General features: G+C 38.3%; 1 protein-coding gene across 2 annotated transcripts; it reads left to right on the top strand.

Moving 5' to 3' along the window:
• Positions 1-2,062: 2,062 nt before the first annotated feature.
• On the top strand, positions 2,063-16,511 carry LOC127411318 (transmembrane protein 62-like). Of its 2 annotated transcripts, none has more exons than XM_051646811.1 (14): positions 2,063-2,918; positions 4,788-4,899; positions 5,020-5,157; positions 6,418-6,463; positions 8,819-8,960; positions 9,048-9,172; positions 9,748-9,870; positions 10,040-10,195; positions 10,389-10,548; positions 13,108-13,221; positions 13,344-13,443; positions 13,545-13,625; positions 13,982-14,100; positions 15,531-16,511. In XM_051646811.1, exons 1-14 carry the CDS (start codon positions 2,730-2,732, stop codon positions 15,849-15,851), a joined length of 1,926 nt encoding a protein of 641 aa, XP_051502771.1. In that variant the 5' UTR covers positions 2,063-2,729; the 3' UTR covers positions 15,852-16,511. The 2 variants fall into 2 exon arrangements, with proteins under 2 accessions (XP_051502771.1, XP_051502772.1); XM_051646812.1 differs by having other exon boundaries at positions 2,064-2,918; positions 13,344-13,428.
• Positions 16,512-17,484: the final 973 nt, after the last annotated feature.

The raw sequence follows: 17,484 nt of genomic DNA on the forward strand, positions 1-17,484 counted from the left end.
TAAAGGAAGAGTACAGAATGTGGTAAAATCATACTGAAGGGCCTTTTTCATGGTTCCTTAAAAAGGAAATAATATTACATTACAAAAGGAAATAATACTATTTCCCCCCATAAGAATCTGTTTGCATGACTAATATTTAGGTAGCCTTTGGCTAAGCCTTTTTATTGATATAAAAATTTTACTTTTTGTGTTGTTTTTGTACATTAATTAACTCTTTGGGTAGTAATATTTTCTAATGATGGTGTACAAATAAAACATACAGGGAGAGTGGGACCTTGAGTGCATTCCATTGCGGCCCAGGTGTCAAATCAGAATCTCCTCATGTGATTCCTCCTCACATGTTTTGTAAAGTATAGTGAAATATCTTAATTTTAGTGAGCTTTGGCACATATGCTCTCTCTCTCTCTCTGAAAATAGTGGCCTCTGAAAATAATTCATATAAATGAAATGAAATGTTAACAAAATTCTTTGGAGATTATTGCTTTTTATTTATTTTTTATTTTTTTATGGAGTTTAGTTTGCTGATTATTTGCTACAGGCCTGCTTAAAGGTATACTTCACCCAAAAATGAATATTCTCTCCTTATTTATTCACCCTCATGTCATCCCAGATGCGTACGACTTTCTTCTGCAGAACAAAGATTTTTAGAAAAATATCTCAGCTCTGTAGGTCCATACAATACAAGTAAATGGAGACCAAATGTTGGAAGGTCCAAAAAGCACATAAAGGTAGAATAACAGTAATCCATACAACTCCAGTGGTTTAATCCATGTCTACTGAAGCAATCTAATTGGTTTCGGGTGAGAACAGGTCAAAATGTAACAAACTTTTACTCTGCATCTTGCTATTGCAGTCTCTAGGAACGATCATATTTTCAGGCTCGATTACACTTTCTAGTGCTTGACGCATGCACAGAGCACAGAGATGGTGCTATAGGAAGAGTAATCAAGCTTGAAATCATGATTGCCAATGAGGCTGCTGATGTCAAGATTTATAGTAAAAAGGAATTCAATTTTGGTCTGTTCTCACCCAAAAATGATTGGATCACTTCAGAAGACATGGATTTAACTACTGGAGTCGTATAGATTACTTCTATGCTGCCTTTATGTGCTTTTTGGAGCTTTAACATTTTTATGTCACAATTCACTTGTATGGACTTACAGAGCTGATATCTTCGTTTGTGTTCTGCAGAAGAAAGAAAGTCATACACATCTGGGATGGCATGAGGGTGAGAAAATGATGAGAGAATTTAAATTTTTTGGTGAACTACCCCTTTAAGAGGGCCAGTTCATTTGAGATCTTTGGCCTGGTTGAATCAGTGAACTAAATCTAGTGGAATGGTCAATGTTTGCTTGCCGATTTTTATTAGGGCACAACTTGATCTGCAGGGGGCGCTCGGTGGCTCAAAAAATGGATGAGTTATTGACCAGCTTTCAGGGTGGATTTTAGGTCATTGGAGAAATTGCCGCATTAAAACTAGTGTAAGCGTTTAAAAAAAAAAATAAATACATGTCATAAAATGGCCCAACAACCTGTCATATACCCAGTGTTGGGTAAGCTGCTCTAAAAAAGTAATTAATAACTACTAATTGCATCTACAGAGTAATTAGATTACTTTACTAATTACTCTGTCTGAAAAGTAATTGCATTACTTATTACTAATTACTTTCTTAAACCCTTATCAACCATGACCAGATGAAACATACAATGATAGACATTAAATTGTTCTTTTAATTCTTTCATATAAATCATATAAAATCAAATAAATTATTCATGAAATGGCCAAAGAATTTAAGGGGCAGTGATAAATTAGAAAACATATATTTTAACATTAGACGTTAAATTTCGATTTTAAATTCACTATTGTTTTATAGTCTATACAATATTCAACATAATTACATTATAAGTAACTAATTAAATTACTTAAAAATTAAGAGTAATCCCTTTACTTTTTCAATGAAAAAGTAATTTAATTACATTAATTAATTACTTAGAATTGCATTACACCCAACACTGCATATACCACTGAAATAAGTGTAATGAGAAATCACACGTCTGTAGTGATTGCGCTTTGGGCACTATAAACAGTATTAAGAAGCATATTAGCCAATCAGAAAACGTGAATGTGCCTCTCTGCCTGTCAATCATTTTGTGGGTTTGCAGACAAGTATTTGGAGGGCGGAGTTTTGGAGAGAGGGCGTGTGGTTGAAGAGATGGGGGCGGGTCTAATTTAGCGGCTGGGATGAAAATAAATGTATATCTTGATTTTCGCAACAGAGATTAATAACAACCAATGAACCCAGTTAGATCAAATAAGTGCCCGTTAAATTTTTCCATCCATTACAAGAAAAGTAAATACAAACAAATTAGCATTTGCGAGTATTTACTATAGAATATACCGATTTTGTATTTGGTATGAACGGACTAAAGCTAACTTCCTAACCAAACGTCGTTTAACTCCGCCCTCTTTGGCTCTCTCATTCTTCTGAACTCCCTCCCATCAGTTTTGTTTCCACGTTTAGACTGCTGTCACCCGGAAGTTTCCAATGGATAATGTTGGCAATTACAGCGCGCTGATTTGTTCGTCCATTGTGGCTCCGTCACTCCTTCACTGAACCGAATGACCGAGGATGAATCTCCCCGTTAACATTATAGAGAAGTGCATGACCAGAGGCTGCATGTGTGTGATGTGTCCGGGATCTCAGTAAAGACAGGGACATTTCGGCAGGATGCTCCGGCTGTTTGCGGCTCTGGTGATTGTTGGGCTTCTGCTCGCCTGCTTCACTTCCTGGGTGTTTGACAGCTATGACACTGCTTGGCACCCTAAACGCAGTTTGGATCAATCCGGTGATGAAAGCAAGAGGATCGGCCCACCGTATCCCGGCGGACAGCTGGAGAATATCTTTTGGTTTGTGCAGGTAAAAACAGGTTTGCGCTGTCAATATGACTGCTAGTCGCGAGAGGTCATAATAACGTCATGCTGTCAATGAGCTGATCATGTGATTGATTGGGGGAATGGCTTTTATTTTGTGTTCTACCATAATAATTTATTCTTGATTCAGTAAATAGGGTGATCGTTATATTTAAGCATTAAAAGGCAGGAAAAATCACAGTGAACAAGACATGAAAATCATGTAGTTGTGATGAAAATAAATGTTACAAATGTATCAATTTTTTTTTAAAAAGCATCACTTCCAATAATTAGTGTAATCAAGCCTTTATTTAGTTTATTAATTAACCTATATACAAATCAGATCACCCCTACCTGTTGGAGTAGACCTTATTCACAGCAGCGCCATCTTTGATTTTTAATGGGAATGACAACGAGGCTGTGTCACGAGAGTGTTTTTTGATCGTTCCATGAAAAAAACAATGATAAGAAAATCTGTCCAAGAACATTCAGTATATAAAGAACTCCAGACAACATGAGTTGTGGGAAATCATATGTGATCTAGGAGTTTTATTCAGCTTTATACCGTTTGTGCCATTGAGACAGTAATCTATCCCTCACAGCCTCCTTGTCATTCCCATTAAAAATCAAAGATGGCGCTAACGTGAATAAGGTGTAAGTTAAGGTAATTTTGACAAACTAAATTGTAACTAAAGTGATAATTCACCCAAAAATAAAAATACTCTCATCATTTACTCACCCTCATACCACCCCAGATATGTATGACTTTCTTTCTTCTGCAGAACACAAACAAAGATTTTTAGAAGAATATTTCAGCTCTGTAGGTCCATACAATGTAAGTGAATGGTGGCCAGAACTTTGAAGCTCCAAAAGCACATAAAGCCATCCTAAAACTAATCCATAAGACTCCAGTGGTTTAATCCATGTCTTCAGAAGTGATATGATAGGTGTGGGTGAGAAACAGATCAAAATTAAAGTAATTTTTTTTATGATTAAAATCTCCACAATCACATTATTCTTTTGTTTTTGGCGACTCATGTATATCACAACTACTTGGCAGGGATGAGAATGTATTGTAAAACATGACTTAAATATTGATCTGTTTCTCACCCACACTTATATCGCTTCAGAAGACATGGATTTAACCACTGGAGTCTTATGAATTAGTTTTTTATGCTTTATTTCCTTTTTTGGAGCTTCAAAGTTCTGGCCACCATTCACTTGCACTGTATGGACCTACAGAGCTGAAATATTCTTTTAAAAACCACAGTTTGTGTTCAGTAGATGAGAAAGTCATGCACGTATCATGAGGGTGAATGATGAGAGAATTTTCATTTTTGGTTGAACTATCCCTTTAAGACATTTATTTGATGGTAATATAATTTTAGATTTTCAAACAGCGTCCCATGGTCATAGAAAACGTGACATTATCAGGACGTTTTAAAATTGTAATTTCTAGGCTTTGAAATGTCTTGGAAATTAATAAAATCAACGAAAAGTCGTGAAAATTTCAATAGACAATATGCATTTTACCGGTTATGCTCAGCTCTGTAATATTTCAGTGGCTAGAAATTGTGTGTGCAGTCTAATTTTCATGTCACCTTCAGGATCTTGTCCTTTCATTAATGGTTCTTGTCTGTTTGCTCTCTGACATCAGTGGATGAATGCTTTTTTAGAAATGTTGTTGTTATTATGCATTGTGTTATAGTTTGGCTGGGGAAACATTCAGCCATTAAGTGACTTGCACATGAGAGGTGCCTCCTACAATATGACACTTGTCCTATAAATAGGCACGTTTTATGTGTGAGTTTTCAAACACTCACTGTTACACACAAGCTTGTGTTCGACTTCTCACCATGCTGATTGTTCTGTGCAGGTATCTGACATCCATATCAGTCGTTTCCGTGATCCGAGGCGCATTCCAGACTTCGAAAGGTTTTGTAGTGACACTATTGATGTGATAAAACCAGATCTTGTGCTGGCCACAGGTGAGCTGGGCTGTTAGTTGGCAACAAAACTTGACAACTTAAGTTATCTCTTTATTAATAAATACATAGTACATAGTCACATGGCCACATTACACCAAATAATGTTTTACTATTTAACAGGGGACTTAACAGATGCAAAGACTGAGAGCAAAATAGGCTCTCTTCAACATGAGGTGGAGTGGCAGTCCTACCAGAACGTCCTTAAAAGATCACGAGTGCTGGAGCACACAAAATGGATCGACATTCGGGGAAACCATGGTGATTATTTTATTTTTCTTGACTTTATTTTTAATATCAGCTGGGTCCAGTAAGTGTATGAAGTAGTGTATGAAGGTTTGGGAGATAAATAAAGATCAGAATTAAGTTTCCTATATCCAAATCACTGTTGGTTTAAAAGAATAATTGACCATCTCTGTCTGCTAGCAATAAAACAATTAAAGCATATTGAGTGCAGACAGCTGGACACTGTTCTGCAGCACTAATGACTTGAAATGAAACCCGGCTCTATATTAAACAGGATACTGTCTGCTTGTGATAAGAGAACAAACCTGAATGGATTTATAAAACTTAGCTAGAGTAAAGCTGCATATTTATTAGTTCTGTCTTGATATTTCAAAGATTTGTATAGCCAAAAATGAACAATTTATCATCATCTACTCACCATCATGTCATTCTAAAGCCTCTCTCTATTTTATTTTTTGTTCCAAAGAATGTAAAAGGCTCTTTCGCATACAACGAGAGTGGTTCGCCATTTAGAATATGAAAATGTGTTGTTATTAACTGAAAATCTCGCCTTCCACGACTGTGTACATTACACTTTGTTCCATATTATACTGTGTGACATGAGGAGTTTTCCAGACTTGTGACATATACTGTATAGATATATGCAATATAATATGGGCAAATGTAATATTCATTTTATTAATTGATGAAATGCATGGATTTGTACATTTTTAAAAAGATAAAATGTGACCGAAATGATGAAAAATGTATGATAAAATAACATTTGTAGAATTAATATTTTCATAATGTACCTAGTTAGAAGGTCCCCTTATAATTAACAGCATTAGCGCAGAGAGAATTTCTTTCATATGTTATCAAAATGGATATTATAACTTTAAAATTCCCATGTGAGTCGGAAATTAAGTGAGAGCTTGAGAATTGGAATTGAATGTAATCAAATCGGGAAATCTGTATCACTAACTAGCCCTAATATTTAATGTCATATAGAGTGCAATGTAAAATAACATGATCTTGTGGAGCAGGATTTTGGACCAATGAAATGGTGGGCGGGGCTACCCATGATGCTGCAGAAATAAAAACCAAGCGACCAACAAAATGTCTGGTCCCTCGTCATGGTCACACAGGTGGTTAGGACACAGTGTTAGCATTTGTTGGCCTCATTTTTGTTTTAGATCTCTGTGTTGCTGCACTGGTATATAATTAGTTATTTTGTCCCCATTCTTCTGCTTCTGTTTCCAGGAAATCTTGATTGATATTCTTTTCTTTCCTCCACAGATGCCTTTAATATTTTATCTCTGGAGAGCATGAACAATTACTACAGGTCTGTACCAATATTACAAATGCAGAACAATATGGCTATTAAACTACGAAACTACTTTAAAGTTTCATTTTAAATGCAACATAATTAGTCATTAAAGTCAGCATGAAGACAAACTTTTTTCATACATGTTCCTGGTCTTATTGTGAACGATTTATTGGTTGATGTTATTCAAGAGAAAAAAAAAAAATGTTTGTCTTGGTAATCTTTCATCAAAATGTTATAACTTGCTCTGCCTCTGAAATGACTTCTCTTTTCGGCTAACATTACCAAGCCATCCTATATTTCATCTCAAAACGTTAAGCCTTAGTTGACTTAACAAGTCTAAGTCATCATGAAATGGCGTTCACACCCTATTTTACTTCCGTATTGTAGCATGTTTTTAAGTGAAAATGTAGGAAAGGAATATTTAATTTTTATTTTATTGTGAAAAGTGCTAAGTGTTTGAAAAATCAAGTCAATTAAGTCAGCTAAGGTTAGGGTATACTTTGGCTATGTATCCGATCGGAATACGATCTTCATGATTGACTGTCCACACTGTGTATCGCAATTAATCCGATTTGTGCTTCCTGTGGAATCTTCATTTTCTGGCATATCTGCATTGGTTGCTATAGCAATGACTCATACCTGCCAACACTCCCGATTTTACCGGGCTTCTCCCGATTTTCCACCCCTCCTCCCGCTTAACAGACACAGATCCAACAATGTATGAATACTATCACTGAGTCATAAAGACAAGAAGTACAGGTAAAGGAAATAAATTAAATAAAGTAAATGACTAAAAAAGTAAAAAAAAATAAATAAATAAAATAAATAAAAAATAAACCAACACAGATGTATACATAAGATAAAGAAGATAAATAATTGAAGAAAATATTTATTATAAGTCATGGGTCAGAAAAGTTCTTGGCATATAAGAAAGGATATACATTTTTTATTATTAGTGACTCAAAGCATTTATTGGATGTGGTAAGGGACAATCTGAACACATGGTCAATTTTTTTTTTTTTCTCTTCAGTGTAGTATTACTGACCGGTACCATCTCTCCCTATACGTATATTACACAGTCTGCAAACTCCACTGGCTGCCGTTCCTTGCACCACGACACCCCCGAAAAAAAATCTCCCTATTTTTCACAATCCGATGTTAGAAGGTATGATGATTTTGTGTCAATATGCAAAAAAATAAAAAACAACATGGAGGAAAATGGAATAGAGGTTTTAGCTTATAACATGGCAATATGTAGCTGTGGCGCTGGACTACGCCTTGTGGCAGAGATGGTGGAAGCAGGCATGTGCCGCTTTATTTCGTGCTAAATATGATCGGATTTCAATTGGATATGCACAAAAAGTATTTGGACTTACTTTGAAAGGCTGAGCGCTCGACCGTTTGTGCAACGGAACGGCACTTGGAAAAAAGAAAAATATACCCTAGCCTTTAACCATTCAAAGTATATGCTTTTTTTTTTTTTTTAAAGCAAGCCCATAAGGATGCATTCGGCACATACGTGGTACAACTGCGTTAAGATACAAGGCTCATTTTGGATGAGCAAATTCTAAGCAGAACCGATCACAGGTGATCACCAGCAGGTGCTGTGATGTTATGGCGACATACAGTATGTCAGAAATACTCTTGCAAGTTTTTAGAGCCAGATGGTGCAGTTGCTTTCTCCTAGCTGTGCAAACTACAAGCACGACAGGGAACGACTTGCTTATGACACTGCTTAATACACATTGGCTTAAACAACTGTGATGTTTTGTTCTCTTCTAAAATGTTTGATTTTTTAACTGACATCTCAAACGAGCCAACTGTTTTAGCACAGTCAAAGGCAGGTGCATATGCCGAAGACACTTAATGACGTGGACAGTCTGCATGCACTGTGCTGAAGACGAAATATGCATCACGCGCAAATATGCGTCACCTGCTTTGCTTTTGCCGTGTTTGTGGATGGGCATTTCCTTGAAGGCAGTCTGACCTATGTTGTGGGAGTTATACAGGTATTACAGGATTTAGGTATGATAAAGATCATTATGAAATGGGTGTGTTTTTTTTATGAGGGATGGGTCATGGTGGTGTGCTAGTCATCTAGTTGCACTGTGCGCAAGACCTACCGGCACCAAAGTATAATTTGGCCTTTAATGTCTTGAGATATGAAGTCTAGAATGGCTTTCAGACTGGTTCATGTGCAATAATTTCTCCTGCCAGACCAGTTGTACTAGATTTACACTGACTTGTGAACAGTTGTTCTGTGGTATGTTTCCCTAAAGATTGCTCAATGGATGAGAAACAAGATGTGGATTTACTGTTGAGAACAAGTACATTTTGAATTGTTCATTGCCTCCATCCCTGATTATCTAGGAAGTACTCTGCCAATCAGAAAGTTGGATCCTTCCACTACATCCACAGAACTTCTTTTGGAAACTACTCGTTCATTTGTGCTGATGCCACTCTAACCCCTGGGCCCAAACGGCCCTATAACTTTTTTGGGATCCTCAATCAGGTAGGAAAACTGTGCTACCTGCAGCCTTGTCTGTTTGAAAGCGATGTCTGCCTTTTCTGTGGACTGAAATGTAAGTGTTCCCCTTAGACTCAGATGGACTTGTTGGCGACCTTTAGAGAAGAGAGTCTGAGCAGTAACAAGTCCATCTGGTTTGGGCATTATACCACATCTACCATCATTTCACCTTTTCCAGGAGTCAGAGAACTCATGAGGTTTGGCTAAATCTCTTCCTCTCTATGGCCACAAATACACTATCAACCAATTTCGATTTTTTTCACCAATATCTGGCATATATCGCATCTTGTTACATGCATGTAAACAGCAAAAACACTTATGAGATTAGGGTTTTTTTTTTTTTTTGGCATCCACTTTCAAATGTGGTTCCATATCTGATGTAAATCTGATATCTAAACCCTCATATCAGTTTCTTAAGGGGATTGTTCACCCAAAATGATAATTCTAAGAAGCAATTACTTGATATTAACACTTGTTTTCAGAGAATATATCTTGCAGTTGCCCTTTTGGCAACCTAAATTTGTCATGTTTTAACTTAAAACATGAAAACAAAAAACAATTAGCCAATTTGGTAAGAAAAATAAACTTGGTCACCTGAGCTCACCCCAAATGTAGTTAATTTTGGAAGTGAAGTTTAGCAGTCAGGTTACAGGGTAATTGCAGTCTATAAGACCTTTTATTTTTACCTTCCATTGTTGAAGGTGCAAACAACTTAGTCCAAGTACATAATGTTTTGCTAAATAAAGAGTCTTATCTATTGGTTTTTAAACAGTACAGCTGTGGCGTATCTGTGTGGGCACTTGCACACACTAGGAGGCTTCATGCCAGTACTGCATAGTAGACATCAAGGAGGCACGCTGGAGCTAGAGCTTGGAGACTGGATGGACAACCGCAGGTAAGATCACTTGAGCAAAGAACAAGGCCCACACTCAAGGGAGTACTACCAGGTGTAAATATAGCTGACTTGTAATCTTAGCAAGTATAAAAAACAACTGAAAAATGAGAGGCATTTCATAAAAATAGTTCTGAAAGTAGTCACCCACAGTTCTCCTTCCTTGGTTCAGGTACAGGATACTGGCTTTTGATCATGACCTGCTTAGTTTCTCCGACCTGACCTTTGAGGACTGGCCAGCTGTGCTGATCACCAATCCCAAAGATGCACAGTACCTGCACCCAGGAGTGGAGCCTCTGGTTCGCATTCGCAGTTCCACACACATCAGGTGTCTCTGTGTGTGTCCTTTTGAACCTTCAACCACCTTCAAATCTTTATCGACATTATCATCTCCCTTCCAAACTTAATTCATGTTCCTTGCCTGCATGCAGTCTTGTCCTGTCATTCCTAGAATGTTGAAGTTTGTTGTTCATCACACAGCACTTATAGTTCCCCTGTGTGCTGTGCCTCGGGTTGTGTAGGGTCCTCGCTTTCTCAGAATCTCCAATCACAGCCGTGTATGTGAATGTGGATGAAGTTCCGCTGGGAAAAGCTGTCAGTGCAGGCGGACCTCTTTATGTACTGCACTGGGATCCATCACTTTACGCCACTGGACTGCACACCATCAGTGTTAAAGTGGAGGTACATACAGTAATTACAGTGTTAGCTATGTTGAAAGATCCTGAGCAGATCCTTTTATTAGTAGTGTTTGCTAAGGCAAGCATCACTCTAACTATTGCTCATACTGAAAGTGATACCTCAAATTGTGCTACTTGAGTAGAGGTGTGCTATTACTTTTCTCAGCAATCAGACTTAAGATTATTGCCTGGCAAGCAATACAATATTCTGTTTGTTGCAACTTGTCGCAAAATATCAAGTTTGTTGCAACTTGTCACAGAATATCATAGAGACTTGGGGGTAGGTTCTTTTGACTTGGACCTGTAAGCAACCACTTAAGATGGTGCCACACTAGCAGACTCCAAAAAACTCAATTTTGGCCAGAGGGTGTCACACATGTGGACTGTTTTGCTGAGATCTCGCTCTCTTCAGTCGGAGGTATGACACACTTGTCAATACAAAATAGCGGAGGGGTGACAAACATACCAACTCACCGCAACACTCTCTGTCTGATTCCCTGTCACGTGGAGCTCACTGAAATATCAATAGGAGTACCGTGTGAGCATAAACAATTGTAATAGAGTGATTTAGGAAGCGATTCATGGAGAAACTTGACCTTGTGAAAGTGTGTGATTGTGTATTTATCTCCTTGAGGATTGCCGTAGAACGTGTTTGTTCATCTGCAGCTTTCAGTGAGTAAAGAAATTATGTTAAATTAGAAGAGACTGTTTTGCCTCACTTTCTGATTTCATTAGTCATTTAGTTTAGTAGAAAAATGCAGGAGAAACGCTTGGTGACAGAATCACTATGGATGACAATCAGCGTTTGTGAGTGAAATAACAGATGAAAACATTCAGATCAGCTTGACGTCTTGTCAGTTCTTCAGTAAAAGATGAAGCTCACTGGTCACTTCAAGAGAATCAAGCAAGCCTGATGTGCTTTTTAAGTTTTTGAAGCCATTAACTCAGCAGGGAGTCCCGATGGTCAAGTGATTAATGACCTCCTGCTAATGTGCGCTTCGTCTCCCTACGCCTGGCCTGTGATTCTGTAAATGAAGCTCATATCTGAAAATCACTGGAAAAATAGGCTAGTGTGGTGCCGGCTTTAATAGCACCCTAGCACCCAACCTGGGCTGTGTTTCCCAAAAGCATCGTAAGCTAAGTAGATCGTAGAGACCACTGGTGCCAATGGTCTCTACGAACAACTTGCAATGCTTTTGGGAAATCCATCCCAGAGCACGCTAGCAACATCATAGCCAGTGTTGGAGAGTAGCTAACTACAAGTAGCGACGCTACTAACTTAACTACATTTTTCATTAATGTAGGGAGTAGCTCTTCCAGTAGCAAACTACATTTTCCAGCAAGTAGCGGTGTAGCACGACCAAACGTTACATCATGTTTTGGTTAGATTATAACTAATAGCCTTGTTCACTGCGTAGAAGCCAAACTTCTACTAGCAAAACATCTGACAAACTTGAAGCGTATTCTGGCTGCTGCTCAGATTCCGGCAGCGTCGTCGTCTTCTTTTGTAATGGCAGATCACAAACTAAAATACTGCATTACTACCATCTACTGGCAGCTTATTACAGCTCACGATAAGAAGAGATTGTCTGATGGTTATGCAAAGCAACCAACCACAGTTTGTTTACTTTTTCAAGAGGTTTAGGGGCAGGTAATTCTGAAATTGATAAAAGAGCACCATTCTATTCTATAAAACAAAGAATGTTCCAGACACTTTGTTGTTAATGGTGTCTGGTCTTTTCTGTTTTTATTTTCTGTTGTTGTATTTTATTTTATGGCCATTATTAACTGTATAAATGTTACTATTCATTAAATGTATTCAATATACATTGATAGTAACTTGTAGTGTAGCTAACTACTTTTTCAAAAGGGTAGCTTGACTGTAGCTTAACTACTTTAAATTATGAGTTGCTTGTAGCTTGTCAAACTACAGTTTCAAAGTAGCTTCCCCAACACTGATCATATCAATGTGTTAAAACCGTATGACTTTCTTTCTTCCGTGGAACAGACAAGTTACATTTTTTTAAAGTTTTTTTTTTTCAGGGTTTATTTGCAATATAATGAAAGTGCATAGTGGCTCTGGTCTGGTTTAAGATTTGATGTTCCGTAAGTTAAGTTTCAAGTTTATTATCCCAAAGGGAAAATAGTTGTGTGCGTTGCTGCCATATTTGATTTTAGTGCTTTATTAATGATTTAATTTGAGAGTGAATTTAAACTTAAATTGGGTCCTGTTCATCACACAAAGTGATTGAATGGCTTCAGAAGACTTAGAATATAGTGCGTGATTCGTATAGATTGCTTTTAATTTGGTTTTATTGTGGTTTTTTGTCCTTTTTGTAGCTTGACAGACTCTTAAAAATTTCTCCTTTTGTGTTCCATTGAAGAAAGGAAGTCACACAGGCTTGGACAGAAATCAGGGTTTGTAAATAATAACAGACTTTCCATTTTGGGAGAACTATTCCTTTAAATACAGAACTTATTGTATGACACTGAAAAAAAAAAAATGACATGGTGCAGGCTGCATTTCTGCTATGAACAACTAATTTCTCTGTCCCTATGCCAGGACTCAGCAGGTCGCTCCAAAGTGCGAGAGCAGCATTTCACCCTAGAAGAGGATCTCACCCCCAGTTTTGGCTTCATACAATCCTTCATCCTGCTAACAGATCACTACATACTGGTGGGGAAATTGAATAGATTTATTTTGTGATGCAATAAAACCTTTACAAAAAGCTTTATCACCTATATTACTTCAATTAATTAGTATTTGATGCATCTCTATACCTGTGTTTCTTCCCTCAGGCACGGATTGCCTTTGTGGCAATAGTGTCACTAAACCTAGGCGGGCTTGTAGTCTTCAGATTTATGCGTGTATCCTCTGCAAGAGGTATGTCAGTTGAAGGTAATTTTTATGTATGAAAAATGAAATGCATTTACCGTTTAACTCCATTGACACTAGACAACTATGTACCTCTCATAATTTATTGGGGCTTTCTTCTCAAGCATGGATGTCCCTACATCTTGTCAGTAAGATCAACACCTTCTACTACTCTCTGCTGCTGTTCAACCTGTGCACAGCATTGGGTAAGTCACTCTCTGACACCCACTTAACAGTTTTGCAAATTGTTGAGACATAATTGCTTATGATGACACTGCAGAAGGCCTGTATTAACTTTTTATAATCAAAGGAATGGAGTGTTTTTCCATCCTTGCTGAGGCTATTGTGAATGATTGATAATGATATATTATTATGTGATTATTAAATGAATGTATCATAGATAATTGCCTCTCAAAAGACTTATGCATACCTATAATCAAATGATGACCCCATTCATTTGCTCTTGAATATACCAGTAACGTCATTATGGACTCATACAACAAGTCCTCTCATGCATTAACTGTCCTTGCAATTACTGTGAGTTGTGTATGGTGCTTTTTAGGTCCATGGTTCATTGGGGAAGTAATTGATGGACACAATGGGGCCTGCTTTGCTTTTGGCGTGTTTGTGGATGGGCATTTCCTTGAAGGCAGTCTAACCTATGTCGTAGGAGTTATACAGGTATGATGCTGATCATTATGAAATAGTGTGTTTTTTTATTAGGGATGGGTCATAGTGGTGGACTAGACTTCCAAAAATGTCTGTTGACCAGTAAGGTCTACTAGTTTGTCTAAATTTTATTGGCAGTTTTTTTTTTTTTTTTTTTATATTTGTCTCTTACATTTTTGCGTTATATATTTGGCTGTCTGGCACTGGTTTTTGAGCGTCCCACCATGAACATTGCGTTTTTAAGATATCGTGTCAAGTCAAAAACAGTCCACGTATCTTAGTTACAAATATCATATGTTAAAGCTGAAGTGTGTAATTTTTTTGCACCACTGAACAGAATTGCAAAAATAGACTTGTTTTCAAACAGCTTTCCGAATACGCTGAGTCTTCTGTTGATCGAACAAACAGATAGTCCCGCCCCCAACTCATGTCATTGGCTGTCGGTATGGACGGGTTGCTCAAAACAAACAGGAATGTTTATAGTGGCACAGAGACACAAAGTTTACAGTTCTCGAGAACATTAACCTACTAATGGCTTACTTACATTTGTCTTTGCATTTTAAGTTGGGATAAGAGAGAATTGTTTTTATTTTTTGGGGGATTTTCTCCCCTTTTCGGAATGCCCAATTCCCAATGCGCTCTAAGTCCTTGTGGTAGCGTAGTGACTCGCCTCAATCCGTGTGTCGGAGGACGAATCTCAGTTGCCCCCGCATCTGAGACGTCAATCCGCACATCTTATCACGTGGCTTGTTGAGCGCATTACTGCGGAGACATAGCACGAGTGGAGGCTTCACGCTATTCTCTGCGGCATCCACGCACAACTCACCACACGCCCCATGGAGAACCACATTATGGCGACCACGAGGAGGTTAACCCAATGTGACTCTACCCACCCTAGCAACCGGGCCAATTGGTTGCTTAGGAGACCTGGCTGGAGTCAATCAGCACGCCCTGGATTCGAACTCAAGACTCCAGGGGTGGTAGTCAGCGTCTTTACTCGCTGAGCTACCCAGGCCCCCAATGAGAGAGAATTTTAACTTATAGTTTCAAACTTCAGCTTTATTTGTTATATATTTAAACAACTTCTGATCGTTGCATTAAAAATAGCTCATGATGGCATGAAGACGCTGAATTTGATAATAAAATATGTTCTCAGAACCCACAATACTTGTAAACTCCACCTTATTTTCCCTGACTGACTAAAATAAAATATTTACAAATATATGTGTGAATTGATTGTTATTAATTTTTTTCATTAAAACTTTTGCTGTTTGCATCAAAGCTGGTCGTAAAAACCATAAAGACGCAAAATTAAAAGTGACTTTAGGTCAGGTGAACCCGAAACAACTAGTCGTCCAGGCAACCAACCGACTTTAAAAATGTCATTTTGCACATCCCTAGCTAGAAGTATATGGTCATAAAATGATGTTTGTCCTCCACAGGTGCTCTTCTTCAATATGCCTCTCACTTATTATCTCTGCTGGAGTCTACATCACAGGTGTCGCGGCGCCAACTTTCGTTCGCACTTCTGCTGCCCAGGGTGCCGCTGGCGGACTCTGGCTGTGCACCTGGGCATGCTGGTCCTCTTGATCTGGCAGGCCTATTCTTGCTACTTCCTGTTGGAGACCTACGGGCCTCTGGCCTTCTTCCTGTCTCCGGTACGTACCTGGGCCCTGCTTATGGGCTTGCTGCTGGTGTACAGGGTGTGGTGTGGACCGCCTCCTCGATTCTCTGATGGCAACAAGACCAACAGACCATTGTGACAGTGACAGTTGAAGAGAGGCCTTCACTTGTTTTATTCTCTTGATGGATGTTGTTTTGTGCCAAGATCTTCCCTCCTGCCCCTCTTTTCACAATCACTGAAATCCTTTATATGAATGGATGACCGCATCACACATGGATGACAGGGATCTTTCAAACCTGGTTCTGATACTCCATTGACAGTAAGACACATTTTTAGATTTTATAGCAAACTGCCACAGTTTTGAACCCAAACAGTTTTATGTTGAAGTCTTGCCAGTCTTGAAAGATGTATGTGGTTAAGCACACCTACCTATTACTTTGATAAACTGCACATTATGTTCTTTTTTATTTTGAATTACATGTCTGTTTTATTTGTGAAAGGCAGTCAAGAATGGAATAAGACTGCCTGTTACTCTTAATAAATAATGTTTCTGCATAAATCCCAATCTAATCAGATTCAAATAATGGGTGGGTGAATCTCATGAAACCTGTCAGGTACAAGTTGCATTTAACCTCAAAAATTTTAGAAAGGAATAATATTTTAATTAAAGAAAATGCAGCTATTTTTTTAAGGCCATTAAGATTTGTTTTCCTCTTTACTGTAGTGCAAAAAAATAGTGTGTGTGTGTGTGTGTGTGTGTATACATACACACACACACACTCACACACACACTCACCGGCCACTTTATTAGGTACACCTGTACATCTACTTATTCACGTGATTATCTAATCAGCCAATCACGTGGCAGGAGTGCATTGCATAAAATCATTCAGATATGGGTCAGCAGCTTCAGTTAATGTTCACATCAACAATCAGAATGGGGAAAAAAATGTGATCTCAGTGATTAAGACCGTGGCATGATTGTTGGTGCCAGACGGGCTGGTTTGAGTGTTTCTGAAACTGCTGATCTCCTGGGATTTTCACGCACAACAGTCCTTAGTGTAAAGAGAATGCTGCGAAAAACAAAAAACATCCACCGAGCAGCAGTTCTGTGGACAGAAATGGCTTGTTAATGACAGAGGTCAGAGGAGAATGGCCAGACTGGTCCAAGCTGACAGGAAGGTGACAGTAGCCTAAATAAACACGCGTTACAACATTGCTTTGCAGAAAAGCATTTCTGAACAAACAACACGTCGAACATTGAGGCGGATGGGCTACAGCAGCAGAAGACCCCTCCGGGTACCACTACTGTCAGCTAAGAACAGGAAACTGAGGCTCCAGTGGGCACAGGCTCACCAAAACTGGATCGTAGACGATTGGAAAAACATTGCCTGGTCTGACAAATCTGGATTTCATTTTCTATACACTCTAGAGACTGATGTGTGTGAAAATCTCAGGAGATCAGCAGTTACAGAAATACTCAAACCAGCCCGTATGCCACCAACAATCATGCTACGGTCCAAATCACTGAGATCACATTTTTTCCTCATTCTGATGGTTGATGTGAACATTAACTGAAGCTCCTGATCAATATCTGCATGATTTTGTACATTACACTGCTGCCACACGATTGGCTGATTAGATAATCACATGAATAAATAGATGTACAGGTGTACCTAATAAAATGGCTGGTGTGTGTGTGTGTGTGTGTGTGTGTGTGTGTATATATATATATATATATATACACACACACACACACACACACACACACA

Source organism: Myxocyprinus asiaticus, chromosome 20 (genome assembly GCF_019703515.2).
Source record: "Myxocyprinus asiaticus isolate MX2 ecotype Aquarium Trade chromosome 20, UBuf_Myxa_2, whole genome shotgun sequence".
NCBI classification, from domain to species: Eukaryota; Metazoa; Chordata; class Actinopteri; order Cypriniformes; family Catostomidae; genus Myxocyprinus; species Myxocyprinus asiaticus.